General features: G+C 40.6%; 1 protein-coding gene across 16 annotated transcripts in view; it reads right to left on the bottom strand.

The window, feature by feature from the left end:
- CCDC88A (coiled-coil and HOOK domain protein 88A) overlaps positions 1–23,194 on the bottom strand; it is a 76,644-nt gene extending 53,450 nt beyond the window's left edge. For 4 of the 16 annotated variants that reach the window (XM_085218568.1, XM_085218569.1, XM_085218578.1 and 1 more), the window contains exons 1-4: positions 22,658–23,193; positions 22,471–22,571; positions 5,689–5,797; positions 647–716 (exon numbers count right to left, since the gene is read on the bottom strand). In XM_085218568.1, coding sequence (XP_085074694.1) covers positions 647–716; positions 5,689–5,797; positions 22,471–22,571; positions 22,658–22,720 — 343 coding nt within the window. In that variant the 5' untranslated portion in view covers positions 22,721–23,193. Of the gene's footprint in view, positions 1–646; positions 717–5,688; positions 5,798–14,993; positions 15,245–22,470; positions 22,572–22,657 lie in introns of those variants that run through there. The other 12 variants (XM_085218571.1, XM_085218572.1, XM_085218573.1 and 9 more) reach the window with 6 other exon arrangements.
- Between the last annotated feature and the right edge of the window lie 57 nt (positions 23,195–23,251).

Below are 23,251 nucleotides of genomic sequence, written 5' to 3'. Positions count from 1 at the left end.
CATTAGACCCAAGGAAATTAATTCTGCCCAATCCATAAGTGGCTCCATGCAGGCCAGGTGTATCTGCTCCGTGCTTCTGGAATTGAGAGCATGGTGCAGAGATTCCCAAGTAGCTGTGGATAGTCAGCTGGGTCCATACAGGCTAATTTTCTCGGTCTGAAAATTTCAACTCTCAGAGCTGGAAGCAAAGAAGGTGGGAGCACGGAGAAGACAGCGTCAGTTCAGGGGAGAAAGTAAGAAAGTAACTGCAACATTTTTCAGGCAACGATGCAAGAGAGTTTGGGGGAAGGAAAAAAAAAACAACAAGGATTAGGTTTTGGACCAAGTGAGATGCACCAAACTACCCATTTTCTCAAGGGTGGCTTAGGTAAAGGCAGCTGAAAACACACTAGCTGGAAATACATGAAATGTATATTTTGTCACATCAGTGGCTCACTGGTTGCTGGAAAATGCACGTCAGTGTGAATTCAGTGTTGAGATTTGGAATGAACACGTTTTTGTCAAGTATGGACCCTTGGTGTGAACAAAGAAAGTGTTACTCAATAAAATAGCCACTAACAGCAGCTATTTATAAATGAAAAATATTTCCAGTGAAATAACAAGTTATACTGATAACAATTTTCGTCTTTGTTAAAAATAAACTTACCAGAAAGAGGATTTCTGCCGATTATTAAGACATTCGGCAAAGCCATCATGATCAGCTGCTGCAAACATTCCTATAAGAGTTAAAAGATTTTCAAAGTTGCATGTATTGAACAAAAATATCAAATACTAACCAGCACTAAGATGAAATCAGTATTCTGCAAGTAGTTCTAAATTATATACGTCTTAATACATACACATACAATACTTACTTATTTGCACTCTAAGCAGAAAGCTTACAACTGTGAATTTCTGCTACACAAGCTTTGTTTTGTTGGTTTGCAAGATCACCTCAACACAGTGAAATCCCCATGTGGTAAGGAGGTGGTTTATTGGTTTTGTGCCTTACAATGCAGCAAAATTCCTTGTAATTATTAGTGTTTATGCTTCTCTGACTAGCTTATGTTTATTTGCTCTAAGTTTCAATTAAACAACGGAAGATGAACATCCCTGAATTTATGACCATAGTCTTAAAACCTAAATACCTAAATAAAACCTAGAAGTTACAGCTTTTCTGATGCATTTATGCTGTGGCAATCCTGAATACGAAGGCAGAAAATCCTATTTGTCTGATCAAACAGAGTTTTAGTTTGGTAAGTCCCACACTCACGCAGCAGCTTTGCCTATCTATTCCACAGATTGTATCAATGGACAGTCACTGTCAGCCAGTAATGGCTGTAATCAGGTCAAATCCCCAGTCTAGACAGAGCCTAATTCTTCCCAAGCAGAATAGTCTTCCTCCTATTCCCAGATGTTTATTCACAGATGCAATCATACCAGCAGCTCTGGAGCCATGTTTTTTGTTTTTCCACAGTAAAACAAATGAGAAGATGCACTTATAATTACGGAGCAAAAATGGCACAGGAACTAAGAGTCCTTATAATCTAATAAATGGGTTTTTTTTTTTGAATGTTATATTTTATCACTGCTGCTTTTTGGACTAGTACATTAGCAACACCTCAATGCAATTATTTGCTATGTTGAGAGAATGCATCTCATAGATTTTATAAAAATCACGTGCAGTAAATTAACACAGACAATTTCACAACAAAAAGTTCTTGGAGTTATAATAAACTAAAGCTAAAAATTTAAAAAAAAAATTATCCATCTCTTATTCCCACGTAATATACATTATTGTATGGCAATACAGTGAATATTTTCCACTACTCCCAACTCCAAGGCATTCCATTCAGAACACACACCAAACACCACGCCTGTTCAGAGGGCTGCCTGAACCACTCAGATGAGAAGCCCCCAAGGCTCACTACCAATGCATCCATTAAGCACTTGCTTCTCTGCTTTGGGTAATTCCCCAGGTGACAGGAACTGAAGTACCCCCCCCCCTTTTTGAAGCTGAGTTTGCTATGCTGCCTTGCTAACCCACACACAAGGCTGCAGGAAAACACCAGCTGCTAGGCTGCACTAGGTTTGAGAGGGAACAAAACCAACAGCCTTCAAATCCCAAACAAATCCTGGCATTAAACAACCTTCTTTCTGGAATTATCCTCATGACCTCGGATACAGGAAGCTTTACAAGTGATCTGTGTGGATATATGCAGATGGAGTTTGAGATATTGTGATTCCTGCTGCAGCACACAGCAATGCCTACTGACAGCCCTGTGATACCTGGGCAGCCAGACTGGAAAGCTGTAACCCAGATATCTTAATGGACTGCACTGTTTTATAATTTAATCTTTGTTTCAGTTTTGTATAAATCAAATTTGTTTGTTCACATTCAGTTTACACACACTTAAAAGAACTGCTTGTTGTTTGAGTAAGAACAGAAGATGAGACTAACAAAGAAAGGAAGATAACTTGAAAGCTTCTCCTGGCCATCACTGCCCCCATTCTGTGCCCAGGCAAATAAAAGCACTACTAGTCTAGGTCCAAATGCTACACTGAACAGAAACTTTAAGCAATAGAAGTAATCTGGAAAAAGGGATTAAAAACACTTTTTTTTTTTTTTTTTTTTAAACTCAAGTGGTATTTTTACTTCAGAAAAAACACCAACCATCATAAACAACCCTTTGTGCCACATGGCTTTCCAGTACATAGTGAAAAAATCCGCAGTGAATGCTGTCACCAGGCTATGTTATTAAAGATACAGTAATGACAAACAAGAATTTAGGACAGAAACAGAATTCTGTATGTTTCAGCTGGAAAGAATAGTGTAGAAATACATAGGGTATGAAATATGTATTACTTTTCAAATCGCATAAAATTAACTCCTTCCTGTGAAAGGGTGTATTTGCATGTGCAAACACATATTTTTCATCAGAAGCACTGAAAGTCAAAACCAACTTGGCTTTGGCAATATCAGTGATATCAAACTGGCTGTCAAAAACCAGAAAAAGTCTAAATATACAAAAGCATGTACATAACACTAAGAAACTTTTTTCTACTTTTTTGAGATATTTTTGATTTTTTTCTGAATTTTTAAAGCAGATACATTTTAAAGCAGGGACATTTGCAACACACACTTGTAGATTTCAATATTTTATGCCTTAATTTATGTAAAAATCAATTCCAACTCATTGCTTATTTAATGTGGCAGTCCACAGACAAAATAATATTATAATAAAATATTATCAGTTAACAAGGACCAAAGGCTTAATCCTACCACTGCAATGACAGCATCCTATACTGCAAACAGAAGAAGCTTACCTGCTTATCTCACCGTGCTGTGATTAAGTTTTGTGGAGCTACATGGTCACATTCACACTGCTCTGACATCCCACACCTGAGGATTGCTGCACCAGCACTCATACTGCACAGATAATCCTGTGCATAACAATGCCCAGCAGACCATTTAGCTTGTTTTCCTTCATTGGTCCTTTCTGCCCCTTCCCTGACATCTGCACCACATGTACTGCACAACGGCCTGCTACCCTTATACTTGGACACCCTCAACAAGCGTGGCCTACACTGAGGTCACAGGGCTAGCAAACTTGTTCATCACTTTCCCAGAAGTTGTGCATGAGCATATGTCAGTACTTATGGGTAAATGCTGCTTCCCTTTCCTCTTGAGCTTAATGCTCAAGCCATTGTGACACATGTCTACCCGGGAGCGTGATGGAGGAAGTGCAGTATGTGACCACTACCAAACATCTCTGCAGAATTAAATCCTGAGCAGGCTACTCAGAGCTGGAACGGACAGGAAGGAAATTTGTTGGTACACAGCAGAGTGCCATGCTTCTTGCTGCCTCTTACTGCACCACCTTGCCAAATTCCCCCTTCTTTAAGAAATTAGCAAACAAACACCACCCAAAAATAACCTGTTTCTGAGAAGCCTGCTCTACATTAAGAGGAAACGATCTGGACAGTCAATCCTTACAAGGAACAGAGACTGGGAAATAGGAAAGACAGGCTTCCATAAAGCCCAGCAAAGCTGGCAAATCAGAGAATGACCACAGAGGAGGCAGGTAAGGCTGGCAGACTGCTGGAAGCAGCCACACTGCTGAGCATAACATTCAATTAAAGATCAGTCTGATGAGTGCCTCAGGATCCTGCAGGAGAAGTGCATACGGGGCCTCTGCAAGATTTTCAAGCTGCAGCATCAAATTAGGAAGTAGATGAATAGAAATGATCAATGGTTGTGTACCTACAACCCATCTTCTAACATTTCCCTCCAAACCAACCAACCACAAAGATTAAAGCAAATGTAAATTTGAACAAATGCTCCAGTTTGGCTACTAAATACCTTTACCTCCTACTAAAATGCCAGACCTTTGATGTTTGCAAGTTCCCTCACTTGTACTGTATGGAGGGACTAGCATTTCACAAGATCAGAGATGTGAAAGACTGGCAAGCAAAAGGGGAAAAGAAGGCACAAGCAGTTCTATACAGCTTGCACTCCTAGAGCAGGAGTTGAACCATTAAAGGCATGATGACTGAATCAAACATTTATTGAAGAAGAATACTTTAAGAAAAAGACAAACAAAAAAAAACCAAAAAAACAGCTATTGTATATTATTTCTAAGACAAAGGCTTGGATCAACATTCAAAATCCTGAATCACACTGAGACAGATCAGTGAAACGGAAGCAGTTCGGCCTCACGCTTCTGATGGAACAGTACCATGCACAAGAAGCACAAGGATTGCTTTATTTTCAGGTAAAGATCATTTCTGTCACTGGTGTGTCTTCTGTTGCACCTGTTACTGTAGCACTAATACCTGTCTGCAAACAACTACCATCAGGAAATGGAAATGCCTGAGCATAAGCCAGCAGCACTTACACCCACATGTAGTAGCTGCCATGTATCGCTGCAGTAAGCATCAGCTGGGAATTCTCACTGTACTTTGGAGTTTTTAAGAACAAAGTGTGTATGTGTATGCGCATGAGAAAAAGCTTACAAAAGTACAGATACTGCAGTGATGAAGTTAGAGGCAGATAACTGAGATTTCCTCCCACATCTGGGCTTTCCTGCTTGCCAGAGCATTCCGAGGAAGTGGGAGGAGACACTAAAATACACACTGTGAAGTATGCTGGTGGTATCCACAGCATCCTGCTGCAGTCTGTCCATGTGCCACCAACTCAAATGAGAAAGCATAGTATTAACTCTTATCTTTTGCACAAGATGAAGACACAAAAATTCAGTAACTATTCTACAGCTCATCACAATGTTTACTGCTCATTCCTATTAGGTTTTTATTTTTCCTAATAAAAATCAAATGAATTCTAAACACACAGATGTGCTGTTCTTACAAAAATGTTTAGTCAACTAAATGTACATACAGCCATTTATCTCAGGCACAGAACTTGTCTCAATTCAGAAAATATCAACAGACACAGATTAAGGTACTAAGTGAGCAAAGATGAAGAATATTTACTGTATAAAACAGAACATCTTTCACAAAGGAGTGCTTTGGACTCCTCCTTCAGCTGTGAAACAGGTGATGAAGAATTCTGACCAGATTTATAAACAACCAACTAATTACACTGTTTTCACAAAATATTACTCTTATTTTTATCATTTTTAAAGGTAATGAAAAAGAATGCTCAGAAAGAACTACAGGCGAAAGGTATTGTATGAAACAATTACTGACCTGGTAGAAATATTTTATTTTCTTCACCAAAATACACAAGTTCTGAATCCTTAGTGATTCATCATTGTTGACTCTCTTGTTTACATTCCGATTAGTGGACTTTGGATTACTGCAAGAAATAAAAATAAAAAGAAATAAACACAGTGAAAATTAATCTTTAAACACATCTAATAATGCAGAATGTAATTTGGATCATCCATTGCAGCTACAAGAGAATGAATATAAGAAGTTACTGTGATTGACAGTCACAGATTTGCACTTCTCTATAAGCAGCCCCATCCCTGTGGAATACAGAAAGCAGAACAGGGCTATAATGTAAATATTCCAGCACACTCTGCAGACATTAGTAATTATTCCTGATCGTGCAGACAATTATGAATAACAGAATTCAGACTAGCTGCATTAACCAATGTCTAAACTAAAAAGCTGTACAATGTTATTTCACTACCACGAGGCACAGAATCAGAATGAAGCTTTTAACTTTTAGAACAATATGGAATATGAAATACATCATATTAACACACGCTAAATTACTTTAAACTTATTTACAGATAGCTGAAATCTGTCAACAAAGGGATATTAATGAGTGTTTTCTTGTGTTCTCACATAATACCAGATTTTTCTCTGGCTTATCTCTGCTTCAGAGAGGAAATCAATCCCTTTTTCCTTCCAAAAGTTTTCAGGGTCTGAGAAAATGCAGATGAGTCATTCTTTTTCAATACCTCATAACATACCATGTTATTAACCACATACAAGAGAGTGTAACCAACAGTCATTATGATTTTTCCAAGGAAAGCAATGCAGAATCAGTGCAGCAGACCCACAACGCCCTGCAAAAGGCTTAGAGAATTGCTCAGAGATGGCCAATGTGAACTTTCACAGATACTTGATGCAGCTACACAATGCAACTTCTGTTATTTGATGATATTATTGCATTGTTCAATAATATTACTGTAAGATGAGCGTGCAGCTAGCTGGAATGCTGCACTCAACCAAATTACCAGCTTCTCACTGGAGGCTCCTGCAGGGCCATGTGTCTGCTGGGTCTGCTTTTATTCAACACAGTCATTAATGATTTAGACAATGGAATACCAGAGCTGCCATCGGCAAAAACTGGGGGGGGAACAGAAAAACACTTCAAAGAACACCATGACAATTGAGCACGATCCTGAGAAAGTGCAAAAGTGGTCAGATAGCAATAAAACAACTTTCAGTAAATGCAGGGGCATGTATTTGGGAGTCAAATGCAGAAAGAGGAGTAACGTTCTCTAAAACAGAAATGAGCTGAATACTGTGGGGAATACAGCCAAACACTAGCAAAAGAGAAATAGATTCTTTACTTCTTTAAAGACAAGTGTTGTCTACAAGAGAAGAAGTCATTTTACACACAGCACAGCTGATCCTGAAGTTGCTATGATCACCCCTCAAGGCAGTTCTGCACTTTAGTTTCCACAAGGTGATCACAGAATCATCAAATCGTTAAGGTTGGAAAGACCTCCATGATCCAGTCCAACCACCAGCCCGCTCCCACCATGCCACTGCCCACATCCCTCAGTGCCACATCTCCGTGTTCCTCAAACGCCTCCAGGGATGGTGACCCCACTGCTCCCTGGGCAGCCCGTTACATCACCTTCCCACTCTATCTGAAGGGCAGTTTTTCCTAATATCCAACCTGAACCTCCCCTGGTGCAACATAAGGCCATCACCTCTCATCCTATAATCACTAGTTACCTAAGAGCAGAGGCCAACCCCAGTGGCACATCCTTCACACAGAGTTCCTGAGGAGCCCTGGGTGCAGTTGGTAAGAGCTGCACACCAAGCATCCTGCAGGAACCGAAGACCTGAACCTGAACACCAGGTGCTATCAACTCTTTGAAAGGGTTGGTAACTGCAGGACAAGAGGAAACAGCTTTAAGTTGAGGGAGGGAAGATTGAGGTTGGATGTCAGGGGGAAGTTCTTTATTATGAGAGTGGTGAGGTGCTGGAACAGCTGCTCAGAGAGGCTGTGGATGCCCCGTCCCTGGAGATGTTCAAGGCCAGGTTGGATGGGGCCCTGGGCAGCCTGGGCTGGTATTAAATGGGGAGGTTGGTGGCCCTGCATGTGGCAGAGAGGTTGGAGCCTCATGATCCTTGAGGTCCCTTCCAACCCTGGCCACTCTGTGATTCTGTCTACTGCTGCAAACTGAACGCTGTGCAGAGGACACCAGGGGAATAACATCACACAGAGTAGATGTTCATTCTATATAAAGAAACTACATCTAAAGAGTCCTCGATACTAAGTCTGTAACATCACTGATACACGTGGGATTCATGCACACATACATGTACAGGTACATTCAACTGCAGCATGTCAGTGCAAGCACCCAATAAAACCAAGTGGGCTATTCCCTCTACTGCCCTGAGCACGTTGATACGACTGGTTCTGATGCAGTTGTTCACTTCAGTCAGTAGTTTCACATGTTTTTTGTACTGATCCGTCAATAAACTGTATTTACATATTTTCCATTTAAATTTAAGTTACCTGAAAAAAATCCTTACTTACCTTTTACTGTTTTCTTGGCTTTTGTTTTTTAAAAAAAAGCAATTTATTTTTTAAAAATGTACATTTACGCCTTTTCTTCAGTTAATTGCTCTCAGCATCTCCCAACTTGTAAGCATGGGCACAACATAAAAATACTGCTACAAAAAGCAAGTGGGATCTTATCCAAAATACACCTCTGAAACAGTCATTCTTCAGACAGAAAACACTACATAAAAACTACTGCTATTTTCTTGTATATAGAAATCTACAAAAATTCCGACACAGATTTACACAGGAGTAATTGCTTCACTACTAAATGCTCATTACCACATTCAAAAAAAAGCTATAAACAAAGTATGCCATAGAATATACTACCAAAACTATGCTACTATGTCATTCTGGGTTTATTAATTGAGTCCTCCTGAAGCTACTAAAGGAAACAAATGGGCTAAAAAAGATCACGCTTTACAGACACGCAGAACTGAACTCCTTTCTAAACTGAATTCATTCAGACTCGTTAAAGCCAGAAGAGAAAATCCAGGATAAATCTTGCTGGCCTGATGGAATACAGAGATCAACTGGAATCTCCTATTCCTGCATTCATATCTTCAAAAGGCCGATTTGGTTCTTTAATCTTCACCTTTAATCTTAAAGACTATCGGATTACCCCCAGGCTTTAGCATCATCTTCAGCTGCACTTCTAATGCCACACACTTTAACCGAGTCTCCCTTCAGAGAATCCATAACAGAGGGAACCAATGTTTCCTGGATATCATAATAGCATAATCTTTAGCACCACCACTAAAATTCACGTGCAGTTATACAAATTCAAAACACAGATGTCAAAAGCTCAGGTTGTTATGCAAACCTCAATCTTTTCAAACTTGTAAGGCAAATTAATTATGTCTATCCCCAAACTGCAAATGGGAAGTGAGCATGCAAACAAATTCCTGAACAGCAGCAGAAAAAATAAATAAATAAATAAATAAAAATCAGCACTGCAGCTATCTGGGGGAGGAAGAAAAACACAACTAGAGCCCAAGACTTCTTAACATGCAGGTGCTTTGCTGCAGCCCTGCATCAACCCTGCTATCTTTTTGTTTTGTAAGATAATATTTCACTGCTGGGACTTACACACATTGAAGACATGGCAAGTGTGCTTTATGTTTTATTGGAGGATATGAAAACACTTTTGAAATCAGGAGTTGTAACACTCAGGCACGGTGAGGACCTACAGAGTCATCATACCTGTCCCCAGCTCCTGAATACTCCTGCACACAAATACCTGCTCATTCCTCACACCATATCCTATCAGACCCTAATCTGAGCACTATCAGAACATCAGCAGATACTCTGTCAACAGTACTACACCAAAATCATTCTTAAGTGTCATCTTTTCCACCTTAATCCTTACAAATCCAACAACGTATGGATCAACTCTGACAAGTTAAGCCTGGACAAAGATGATCAGAAATTGCACGGTGTTAATCTTGTGTCAAAGTTAGTGTCAGTGAGTGCCAAAGATTTTCTGACTCGTTTGCTTACATTGCTGTTGAAGGTAAAGCAGCATTCCTTTGGATTTGTTTCCAACAAGTCACCCCGTATGTCCCTCTCCTTTGCATGATGCACGTCTTCATCTCTCAACACCAACTTAATGGCTGACACATTCCTTACACTTCATGAAAATACCTGGCTTCTTTTTTGTTAAAAAAAAAAGTCAAAAAGTATCATTCATTGTTCTTAAAATCCACAGCATTAGATGTGAGGAAAATTCTGGCTTTCAGAACATGCCCCAGCTGCACAGCAGACACCCAAGAATGGCACTGACAGATCACTATCTGCACTGCACACTGTCACCAGAAGAACTGATGAGGCCCCTCGGAAGGAACTCCACTATTTTAAAAAACAAAATCCCCTTCCCATTACCAACAACCAGGACCTGTTATCTACAAACCACCAACTTCAAAACTCACTGATCTTCCTGAACTACAAAACACTATTTTACATCATCTTCGTTTAGTCAATATAGTCCTTCTTCTCGGAGAGGCAGCTGGAGTATTAAGGAATATTAATTCCTTAACTTGCTCCTTTCAAAGCACAAAAACACAGCACGATGTTACTTAGGCTTTCCGTTATATATTGTTAGTATAGATGTATTCTGTCAGACTGCTATGTGCCAGAGTTACTTTAATGTTCCTATCAAGCATTTTGAAATAGCTGGGAGACTAATGAAATAAAATATGCAACGTTTTTCCAAGCAGAAAGATTTTATTCTAAACACAAATCCCAGAATTTGTATTGCTTCCAAGAGCATGCATCTTCAAATCTGCTTATATTTTGTTGCAATTTATTACAGTTATAAAAAGTTATTTATGCCAGTGCTAAGTAACTGTTAATACTAAGAAAAACCAATAATAAATTTTAATACTACTAAATGCTAACACTTATTAGAATACACCTGGTCCAATACCAGTGAAATAAGATGTGCTGTTGGGAACGTAATAAGCAATAAAATAATTTTAAAAATAATTTCTAAAATGGATCTTTTCACAAAGATGAGCATTAATAACCAGTTTTTTGAAAACAGAAGGTTCTTGTGGCTACTGCCCTGTTTATTCTGGGAGCTTTTTTAATACAACACGCGCTCTGAACCGGTCCCTTTATTGGGTGGAGATACTGAACTGCTTCATTGGCAAATAGCCTAGCAAAATAGGGCAAATCTGTCAAGAAGTCAATAGGAAGCAGAGCAGTAAAAGATACCCTTAAGCAGTTTTGCATTTAAGAGCAACCTACTTATGACAAGATGCATTAATCTCAATAGCAATAAAAACAGACGAGAGCATCTATCCCAATAACACATCAGTTGAAAACTACTGAACACAGAGAGAACTTCAGTGTTTTTGAAATATTACCAGTGCCACAAATTACAGCTTGAGACCTCATATAAAAATCAAGGACTGTCTTTAATTTTTCATTGACCAAAACCTATCAGAAAAGGGAATGTGATAGCTTAATGGCTTCATGGTTAAACCTCTGCAAGCTGCAAACCAGTTGTGTCCTCTCTCACCATCTGTTCCTCCTTGGTACGTAATCATTAAGTATTATGCCACACCCCAATTTTAAATTCGTCACTGAGTGAGTATAATTGTTACACATCTTGAAGGGTAATAAATACTGTTACTCTATCAGTAGAGTTCTAGGGTAGTGCAGCCCAGTATTCATTTTTACATGTAAACGTTGCTGAGCTGCAATGTATTTGTAACATTGGCAATGCACATACAACTAGTGCAACCAGACAGCTGCAGCGTGGCTTGCTAAAGAAACAAGCTGTGTATGATCTGGAGTTGCTCAAGTTTCACTTTTGAATCGTGCTTAGCCACTTTGTGCACCTAGGTAGGATCCAGTAAAAGGATGCTCAAATCCAAATGCAATAACCAAGCACTAACCACTCCTCTGCCTTTTTAGTGAGTGCTTATTACAATCCACCTATGCAAAGCATCTGTATTTCTACCCTCAAGACAACACTTGTCAAGCAGCAGTCAACACAGCTAAATGCTTGTGCAGTTCTCCAGATATCTGCTCAAACATCCGAAGAAATTATAACAAATACCAAGTTATCCTTTGCCCCAAAATAAGGAGACCATCAGTACCTCAGTTTAATGATGCTTTGCTAACTCTACATTTAGCAAAGATTGACTACGTGCGCCAAAACATCCACCAGCTGTCAAAGGTTTTTTGCCTCATCCCAAGATGAGTTTTAGGACAGAGGTCTAGCATCAAAAGTGTTTTGCTCCTTGCACAAAACTCCATCGCCTAGCCATATGTCCATCATCATAAACTGCTAGGAGGCTGAAGCTCCAAAGCTTTTGCTTTAAGAAACACAACCAAGTGGCCTACAACAACTTGACTACTTGGTGGGGATCCCAAGGATCAATACTGTCAAGAACAGACATGGACAAAATTAAGCCTATGTAACCAGCTTCCCTACTCCCAGCCTGAGCTCTGCAGCATCTGAGCAGGCTGAACTACTCTCACAAGGCAGCTGCACAGTGCTTAAGCTCACAGCAGAGGAGCTGACAAATTACTCAAGGTGGAAATATGCTAGAAAACTACACCTGAAGCAGTGCCACAAGCCTTTGTGCTGAGCAGCCCAGTATCTCCTCCCTCCGTCAAAATGAAGCTGCTGGCCTCACCATCTCAGGAGCAGTGGTATGATTTGCTAGAAGAGGCATCCCCTCATATCTGTATTTTCCCAGGTTTACAGGTTCATGTGCAAACAGCCAGACAAAATCATCGTGTATTCAAGAGATCTGATATCTGACATTTCATTTCTTCCCACCTTTTAAGGCAACAGTATTTAAGAAAAACTGTACAGAAGCGGAAGAAATTTAGTAGTCAGAAAGCACCTTTGGCACCAACTTTGAAAAACAGCACAGGCAATTCCTTCATGTGATTCACTCACTGTGATGGAAGATGCTCTGTGCTTCTGTGATGACAAACACTCTGAACTGTCTTCATTAACACAGCATCACGTTAAGACAACATGATAGCCATTCTGAATTGTCTTCATTAAGGAACAGTTAAGATTAAAAAAAATAGTAATAATTAAGATGAAAAAAGCAGCCAGAGACACTAAGAAGGAGAAAAAAGGATATCTACCCAGTTAGAGGAAATAAGGACGACCAGTGCTCAGTGGCATTTTGACCATTTAGTGCAGGAACAGATGATGAAAAAACAAGTCTTAAATCAGAACATCATCAGTAAGTAGCAGTATAAAAATATTTGCACTAGTTAATATTCTTCAACAAGTGTTCAGAAAGTACACTCCCACTCACTAACTGTAACTCCCACTCAGTGTCTGTTCTGTTATTTCAAGTGCTTGAAAATGCCACTTTAGGGGAAAAAAAAACCCAACATAACACCCAGACTGATTTCTTTCTGTATCCTCTTCTCATTAATAGTAAAGATGCATGCAGGTGATCAAACTGTAGGCAAAGAAAACTCAGGAAATAAAACAGTTTACCTATCTAGGCACACCTATAGCAGTGCATTAACATCTCTGCAAAAAAAAAAAAAAAAAAAAAAAAAAAAAAATAATAGTTGTCAACCTTACAGAGCAACAGTTCTTTATCACACAAAAGGAAACAGCTTTAATACTACAGATTCAACGTAACCATCAAATAGACTCTTTTCTTATCACAATGAAAAGTGTGTTAAAAGAAAAGAAAAAGCAGTTTTGAGCCAGCAATTCAGATCAGCAAATCCCTAGAAGAAGCAGCCAAGGCCCAGCAGAGCTGAGGCTGCCTGGCCCTGCTCCTCAGCTGGCCTCCAACACATCAGAGCTCCACTAACAGAAAGGAAAATCGCCATGGCTCAGAGCATCACAGAAGACTTAATGCTGTCACACAAAATGAGCACTCCTGGGTATTAAATGATTGCAGACCTCTAGAAGAAACAATACAGACAAAGCCTCCTTTGAGCAAACAGATGAGAAGCAGAACGCCTGACAAACACAGGCCTGCGGGAGAGCTCACCTCAGGAAAGAAAAAGAAAATCCACAGGTCTGCCTCTATCTCTCCGTGTTCTTCTCACAGCACTTTGCTAACAATTCATCATTCACCTTCCCATCACTGACTGTCCAACAGTCTACAAGGAACAAATCTGGGAGACATGTTAAAAAGTAGATGCAAGTAGAATACCACTGATTTTTCGGTCCTCATTTGTAGAGACTTTTTCTGAAACACAAAAGGTGACAAATCCTCTAGAGCAACTTAAATCACGAGAGATTTCCTTTTCTGTGCTCTTCAGAAATAAGTTCACTGACCTTCACACACACAAACCACAGCATGTAAGAAAAATGACAAACAGTAAAGCTAAATCCTTTACCACAAAGGCCTGGGATTCCGAACAGGAATGGAAGCCACCAACACCACAGGTCCATCAGGTTGCTCTAATGCTTGCACTGTGCCACTTCCCAAATTATCCCAGCCAACGAGGCAGCACAGGCTGCAAGAGCACAGAGACTGGAACGAGCGAGCAAGAACAAAGATGTGCACAGGAGTGAAGCAAAGCTCTCAGGATAACAAACAGCAAATTCTCCCTTTCCAATTTTGAGTAGCGCGTGTTATTTTTTAGGTAAGGGTCAACAGGTTTTGCCTTCTCTCAAATGAGTTCAAATGTTAAGAACTATTCAAGCTAACAATACTGAAAAGAGTAACAGAACTACTTTAACTTTCTGATCAGCACTTCTATGGAAGTGGCCACTGAAAACACCACAAACATTCACATCCACAACAATCCTATGACAACAGCAGGACCAGCTGTTTTCAGTTATGTACTTTCAGTCAGAACACCATGATTCTAAAACTCCCTTTACTCTGAAGAAGAATAATGAACATTTTATAAGTGAACTAATAACAATAAAATATACATCTGTGAAGAATATAGAGCTTTACTCAGATAAACACAGCTTTGCTTGGGATAGAGATCCAAACGTACCTATCCTAAAATGGAATCCTGGCCAAGATTTTACTTTTACTTTTTGAACAATTTCAGTAGGGTAAATATTTAATTCCAGGTCTGCATTTAGATTATTCAGATTTAAGTTTAAAAAAAAAAAAAGAAAGAAAGAAAAAAAAAAAAAAAAGGAACAAAGAACAGTTCTACATTCTGCCAGGGAAATGCAGAACATAGCAAGTTTAGCTTCTTCTGTTCTCCTCTCCAAAAAAAAAAAAAAAAAAAAAAAAACCTGCCAGGAATATTCCATGCAATATGAGATCCTTACCTTTTGTTATACTGATTTCTAGACTACCAACTGATGTATCCAATCCTCCGTACTGATTCTTCCAGAGAAGGAAATAAATTCAAGTGCAAGGCTCTTGGACGTAAGGGGATTTCCCAAGAAAGCACGTTACTTTTGTTGTAAGGATTTGGTGGATGTCAGCAACTTCCCTGCTTCATCTCATTAACTGAGACACACAGTAAGTTTTCTGTGCACATCAATAAATGCACAATCCCCTACTGATTTAGATATAAATAGAGCAGTCCACGAAGGACCTTACCCCTGTTAACCACACAAAGCTACAAGATCAGCATATATATAAAGGGTCCGTAAAAGAGCTGCGTTCTTTTCATCTTAAAACATTAATATTAATATCCTTGCTAAGATGCAAACCAACATTTGTACACATGACATTTGTCTGTATCTTATCATACATCAGCTAGCATGTGTATTTTATTTTTGTTTGGCATTACACGATGCTCTAAATGTACAGCAAGCATCTCCCCAAGGTACCAGGAAATTACACCAGGCATTTTTTTTGCTCAAGGGTTTGTTTAGGGAAAACAAAAATACCACATAAACAAAGAATAGGGCAAATTTCTCCCTTAGCTTAAAATAAGACAAAATTCTACAATAAACCTAAGTGACCTCTGCTCCCCTTGCTGCAGAAAAGGAAGCAAACTTTCAAGTCTATCCAAATACACTACACAGATCCAAAGATTCAGTGAAAGCCAGGAATAATACAAGCTGCTTATGAGTTCATCCCTTGCTATTTCCCAATCCAAAAATACAACTTCAGATAATTCTTGCTTTTTCCTTGGAGTGAGCCAACAGGAAAGCAGACTAACCAAGTTTAGGTCAAGCAGTACTGCTGCTTCAGTTTGCTGCCTTAGCAGCAATTACTGCAATGAAACAAAGGGGGAGCATTTTGTTAACACTGCTTAGTAACAACTACTGAAGAGGCATGCAAATAAGGGCCATGCCTCTTTGGAGCATCTCAAGGCATAAGTATAGGACTTTTAAAAAGAAAACAAAAACAGGGGCTTCCACATAGCTATTACCAACTAATCTCTGACCACTGAAGTCACATGTTCTAACAAAGCAGCATTCTGAAAAATGCCTTGATCCCTAAATAATTACTTACACGGGGAAAAGCAGTACAGTATGAAAAGACAAGGAAGACCAAAAAAAAAAAAATGCACTCGGTTCAGAAATAAAAGAAGAGGAACCAAAAAAAAAAAAAAAAAAAGAGGAACATACAAAAGAACACTAAGCTAAAAAAACCCTTCCTAACAGAAGAAACAAGTGAGGAAAGTCTACGAGTAAGCTCCTCAAATTAAGTGTAGGATGAGGAGATGCTTGATTTTGCAACCAGTTTGTCAGTTACCTAGATTAGTTTTTGAAAGAAAAATCAGAGCGCAGCAATACCTGATAAAGGCCTGCAGTGCACAGATCCCCATAGAAGCCATGGAACCAGAAGCAACACAGCTTTGCCAGGGAAAGACAGCAGCCAGTCAGCCCAGGTAAGACATTTCTGACTAAACTAAAACCTTGGCATTTATTGCTGCCATGCTACCATAACGCTGTAGAGCCGCTCAAGGCACCCTGGCAACCTGAGCAAGGCTCTTCATGCCACAAAAATCACAGCAAAACAAGTCTGTGCATCACCTTTCCTTACTACATGGGGAGCAACAACAGTGGCAGCACAGGAGAGGTGACAGAGCAAAAGGAAAGTCAGCCCCAGTGACAGAAATATGGGCAGCCACAGCTGGAGCTGGAACCTCTCATCCATCTACATCTGAACCACTAAAACACACAGCAGAGCCACTAGTGCAAAGCCTGAACAAGTATTCCTCTGGCACAAAGTCACACTTGTGGCACTCTCTGTGACTGTGTGACTTCAAGTTAAAGCCAACTTTGCCGTGCATAAGGACAGCTCTATTCAGTAGAGCCATGCTGTGCCCTGGGGGTGCACCTCCTCCACTAACTTGCTCAGGGATCTCTGCCTCAAAGCCTTCATAGAACAGCCTTAACTGAAGTATGCCATAGGAGGAGTTGGTGTGTCAGTATACTCTTACCTTTCCTGGCAATAAGGAGATAAATTATACACTTACATAGCAATTGCTAACTTACTTATCTTTGTACAGTGCTTTCTAGCAGCACATAGATTGTGAGTAAAATGAAAACCACTCTGAAAGTAAAACTAAAAGGCCATAGTGGATATAAGCTGTTTCCTTGCCAGAACAGTTTCGATGCTGAAACAAGCTATTTTGATCTTAGATATTCCAGATAAGACTGCCATTTGTGAAGCACACAGATAAACTTAGCTTTTAGACCTTGGCCTCAGCTACCAGCCACACCGAGTGCATGGTAGGCAGTAAAACAACAGAAGAAATAAGAAGCCACAAGCAAAGGACACTTAGCACAATACATGAAGAGCTGAGAAGGACATGTACGTATGCAGGGGACGATTAGAACATTTGTTTCCTAGCCTTCAAAGTTCCAGAGTGAACCACCGAACAGTTTACCCCACAAAAATGAATTGGAGGAGACAGGATGAAGGACACTGGACATCAACAGCGGAAAAGGACACAAAGAACTCAAAAAATGGAGACATAAGCAGAAGGTCACACACTCAAAACATTGCATATCCAGCCTACACTGTATTTCCCCTTTACCTACCAAAAACTCAAGCACCTCAGAAGCACAGGTGTCAACCTACATTCACCTCATTTGCACGACTGAAGCTGGCTGCAGGCAAATGTTCAAGCTAAAATTAACCACCCTCACTCTGCGCACTGCATAAAAGTACCTTTTAGTTTTCCTAATCTAAAGGTTTCAATTCCAGCAATCTTGACTACAGTGCACATCCTATTGTGCCGCTTCTTAAAGAATTTGCTTCTTTGCAGAAACCATTACAAACTGCTTGCTTTGAAAGACACCTTGCAGAAAATATTCCTGCAAAATCACTTTTGAGAGCAACTCAAAACTGCTGGTGACATTTACCTGCATCGTGTAAGTCTGGCAGAATGAGTTTGAGAAATGTGAATCAAATCCATCCACTTCAACAAATGAGAACGGTCCAGACTTCATTTTATTTGCCATTTGTCTAAAATATCATGTGCTTGTAGTTTTGCTGCCAAACTCACCAATTTAATTTTCCCTAAATCATTTTTTCCCATCCCTCTGCCCAGTCAAAACCTGACCAAAGCTGCCTCTTGCTCTTTGGCCTTCACATGAAGGAGTTAATTGGATTGGAGCACCCGTCCCTGCACTCTTTCACAGAGCCAGGCAGCTGGCCGAAGCACTGGAGATGGAGTCCAGTTTTCAGAAAAAGATATAAGCAAGCCAGAAGTATGGGCTGGCAAGCTCAACTGCTTGGGAAAAAGAAAAAAAAAAAAGCATACAACTAAAGACTGAGAGCTCAGAAAATGAGTCAATGAAGCAGTCTACACATTCAAGGCACACACCACCACAGTAGTGGAAGAAAACTGTCAGCCAGTCCACCTGGAAAATTCTATGGGTGTGGAAGGTCTGCGTGCAGATGCAGACAGTGAAAAACTGTAACTGAACAGCAAGATGGAGAAAAACAAAATATTCCTTCCTTTGAAATAGTTCTAAACATGCTCTGATGCCGTAACTAATGTGGGTAGTATCAATGAATGTATTCAATTAATGCAACGGTTAGGAATGGAACACAGACACAAAAACAGACGGGTTCTCCAGGCAGTGCATCATGTTAACTCAGTTCCAGAGCTTGGTTCTAATACACATCACTCATTCTGAACATGCTATTCCTCCCACAGTTGCAATGAAACAGATCCATTTCCACAAATACAAAGTAGAGTAAAAAAAAAAAAAACAAAAAACAAAAAACACCATTAAAACTAAGCTACAGTTTGAATCTTTTTTTACATGAACGAATACTCAGTGGTGCTGCTAAATGGAAAAGAGGGCCTAATCTTGTAATTACTTGAATACAAGTGCACAACTGCAAAGTCTCACAGGTTGCTTGAGAAGAACAACTCATACATCCCTACCAGGACAAGTAGGTATTATTTGCTAGAGGTGCAAGGGCTGACTAATCTGCTGAACTCTATTGCTTCATTTTAGCAGCACACAACATACATCACTCAAGCACCTGCACATTTCCTAACATCAGAAGGATTTTGACATCAAGGCATCCCTGCAGGCATTCAAGGCCAGGCTGGATGTGGCTCTGGGAAGCCTGGGCTGGTGCTGGTGACCCTGCACACAGCAGGGGGGTTGAAACTGGATGAGCATTGTGCTCCTTTTCAACCCAGGCCATTCTGTGATTCATGGTAAAGGTATGAACTATTGTGGGTAGGCTCCTCCACCTCTCTGCTATGGCAGAACCCCGCTGAGGTGATCCACTGCGTGGTGATTTATTTCCAAGACACACAACTCCCTTCTGTACCAAAGAACACAAAGATGAAGGCCCAGGTTTAGAAAGGCAGATGGGTTTCTATCCGTGTATCAGACACAGACTGCTCTTAGCAGAAGGTAGGTAAATGAATACTTTTGAAGAAACTGACCTAAATTTAAACAGGAAATGAGACATTCTCTCGAGTCAGGAGCTGATATTCTAAGATCAGAACTCGCCTTAAAAAAACAGTAAAACAAACAAACAAAAAAACAGCTTGCCTGTAGCATCTCCAGTAAAGGAAAAGCTCTCCATATCTAACCAGACACCAAGTGGAATCCATGCAATTTTCACATGTACTGAAACATTCAACAGCAGAAGGCATACAAGGAAAGTAACTAATTTGTTCTTCTCTTCCTGATGCACTAGGTACCAATGAAGTCAATTCCAGCAGGAAAACAAACAAACAAAAACCCAGCCATCTCAGTACCACTGCTGAGAACAAAAAAATCATGCTATGTAATGAAATAACTTTTTTAATATGTAACTGCTTAAAACATGCCTAACCCTCACTGTTATGCTATAACTTCCCCACCCCCCCCAACATTTGGCAGAATTAAAACATGTATTCAAGTATAACAGCAGCAAGACCACAACACCTCTAACAGCCTCCACTTGTTTGTGTGCTTAACTTGAAAGCATCTAATGCAACTCACAGTAACAACACACCAGAGTCCTTACCCAGCAGATGTTTGATAGCTGTATCCTCACATCAAAACACCAGCATCCCATGTATCTCTCAACTAATGTAAACAGCAAGTACTACACGACTTAACTCATGTCAAAAGCAATTTCCAGAGGTGCTTTCTAGGCATGACACTCCTGATCACTTCTGCAAGAGCAACACTTTATTTCTCTAGAATTACTGTGTTATAACCCATAACTATGGGCCTCTATGTCTAATGTGAAAAAAGTCATACAAAACATAAAGAAATTGCAAAGAAAATATGATTTTGAAGTTACATTTTCTGCTACATTTCCTCAGCGTATGGTAGTTAAATCCAAAAGGACAAAACGAAAAATCCTAACAAAACGGAAAATACTGAAAATGTGATATTAATGGTTAGTTGAAGTTACATCTTTAAATGTTTTTTTTTTTTTTTTTTGCAAGATGAATTTTTAATATGTGGATCTTCAAAGGGACCAGAAGCTAACACAGCTTTCTACTGACTTCACCAGAGATGGAATCCGTCTGCAAAACACGAAACATTTTTTTCCTCTTTCAACCCTAGCAAAAGAAAAACAAACATACTCCCCTCATCCCTTCTCAAATAAGAATACGGCTCTGGAAGAAGTTTCATTTCTAAGTAGAAATCAATCTTAACATATTTTAACTCCCCAAAAAAGTATTTTAAATTAAACACACCTTCCAGAGTAGTTATGTATTTGTAAAACTAGTTTTACTGTCAGCACTTTCACAGGTTCCTCTAATTTATGGTAGTTTTCAATTGTTCCAAGTGCCAAACTTTCTTTCTCTACTTCTCTCCTGTGTTTACACATCCACACACAACTCCTTCCAAGTAAACTACAGTCATCCCAGCATGCTGTCAAAGCCAAATTCAGTGCTGAGTGCCTCAAGCATGGGACTGTTCTCTCCCTGCAGCTTCCCATGTTACACAAACATTCACCACGTACACATCAATCGGGTTACACTTTCTTAATATTGTAAAAACTTACCGAGAAAGCTTGATTTTGAAGTTATATTCTTCAAAATCACTTTGTTCCAGTACCAAATTTGCCTTTTACTTCCAGCTATCAAACATTTTTAACCAAACAGAAGCTTTATATGCTAAATGCACAGGTAAAATTGACCAGCTATTTCATGTACATGCAGTCCAAGAAAAAATAAATCAGTTGAAGTGACAAAGAAGGCATTGATTTCAAGAGTATAACAATTCAAATTTACATCCGGCAAGTAGAATTTTGTTATACAGGTTATTCACATGAGCTCGATACCAACAGAAAGAGCTATAAAAGTATGCCTGCACAAGTAAAACTGTAAGCAGAGTAACAGGATGCCCATCATGAGTGCAGTGCTAAGGAACAGCCGTCATCACAAGCTGCTCATGTGCTGGTTTATCTATCTCATCATTTATAAGCCCGGATTTTTTCGTACCTATGCAAATGGATTTGCTGTCTTCCTCTGTAAATACAAAAAATTGAGTATTTTCTTCCATTATTAACGTTATTAAGTTACATTGCTACACTCTTCACAACAGTATTACACTCTAGTATTCCAACAGTGGGCACATTTCAGTCAAAACTATGCTTAACAAAAAATAATAATCACAACACAGTTGGATATGCTGGTATTTCTCTGACTGGAACTTTTTGAGCTGTATGTCTTCTAAATAGCAAGCTATGCATTTTTTCATGTGTGATTTTATGCCATCTCATAATGATAGAGTTGTTTTTTTTAAAGCAGTGTTCAATAAACAATTGAGAAGACTATGTAAAAATGGTTCTTCTGTGGTTCATGGCCAAAAAATGCTCCGCACTCTCAGTTTCAGCTTTACTGCACAACTGCTATCTACTCAAACTCTGAACTGTGAGAAATGAAGCAGAAGGCATTGATGAGCAGACCACTCCACTGGCAAACAATGTGATGTGACTGGTAAATCCTTCGGAGGTATGTTGCCAACCAAGATAGGTATCAGAATCTTATTAGCCAAGTGCATTTATTCAAGGCGTTGTTTACGATCATGACTTGACAGCAGAATGAACCATTATGCTTCTCGTGGAAATCTGGGAAACCACTTAAAGCGATCTCATTTTCCAGCAAGCTCCAGATTGCGTGATGAGCCCATGCTGGAATCACAGCGTTTGGACATTATTACCCCATCGTCTGAGCAGATGAGAGCATCTGCTCTGCTCCAAAGTCTCCCTGCCACCGACCACGTGACTACTTAAAGCACCCAAGACAGAAGTTATTTACCCACGCTGCTACTGAAGGAAAAAAAAAGCAGTTCTGGTAAGAAAGCCCAACGTTCCAGACGAGAGGGACAGAGCAGGCAGCGCGGGGCCGCACACACTTACATCTGCAGCATGACTTCGTTGAGAAACACGCCGTCCACCAGCGTCATGTATTCCTCCAGGCTGGTCCCATTCTCTTCTGCTAAGGGTCCGAACGTCCGAACCTGAAACGCAGCAACCGGATGATGACACAACGCCAACAAGAAGGAAACCAATGAATGACAGGCGAGCAAAAAAAATCAACGCTTACCCATGTGACGAGAGGGCTGCGCGTGAACTTCTTCAAAAGGGGGGTGAAGACTTCGTTCTCCATTTTACACGCGACAGGCCGACATCGGCGTGCCTCCGTGATGCCACAACGGTTGAAGCCCACGCCGCGGCAGCTCCCGGCAGCGGACGGACTCAGCTGTAAGCAGCCAGCCCCATTTCCTCAACGCGGCGCCGACGGCCAGGATTAACCTTCCTCCTTCCTACGGCGGCGCGTCCGAAAGGCCGACCGTGCGTATCTCGGCCCCTCTGCCGCCGTCCTCCCGCTACATGCCGGAGAGGCGGGAGGCGGGAAGGGAAGAACGCGGGGAGCCCGTCCGGCTCCCGGGATTTCGCATTAGACAAAAACCAAACGGGCGGAACAAACCCTCGCTCCTCGGACGGCGGAGCCCCGCGTGCTCGGCGTGCGGCGCGGCTCCGAACCCCGAACCGCCCGTTCCCCAGCCGACCGCACAGTGACGCGGGGCGGTGACGCCGCCGCCACACCCCGCCCCGCGGCCGCACCTCGCGGCCTCGCCCTTCCCCCGCGCCGCCGTTCCGCGCCCCCCGCGGCCCCGCCGCCGCCCCCCCCGCTCTC

The sequence above is a fragment of the Meleagris gallopavo genome, chromosome 2 (assembly GCF_905368555.1).
Source record: "Meleagris gallopavo chromosome 2, MGAL_WU_HG_1.1, whole genome shotgun sequence".
Classification (NCBI taxonomy): domain Eukaryota; kingdom Metazoa; phylum Chordata; class Aves; order Galliformes; family Phasianidae; genus Meleagris; species Meleagris gallopavo.
Note: the sequence above shows the minus strand (reverse complement) of the source record. Positions and strands in the feature narration are given on the sequence as shown.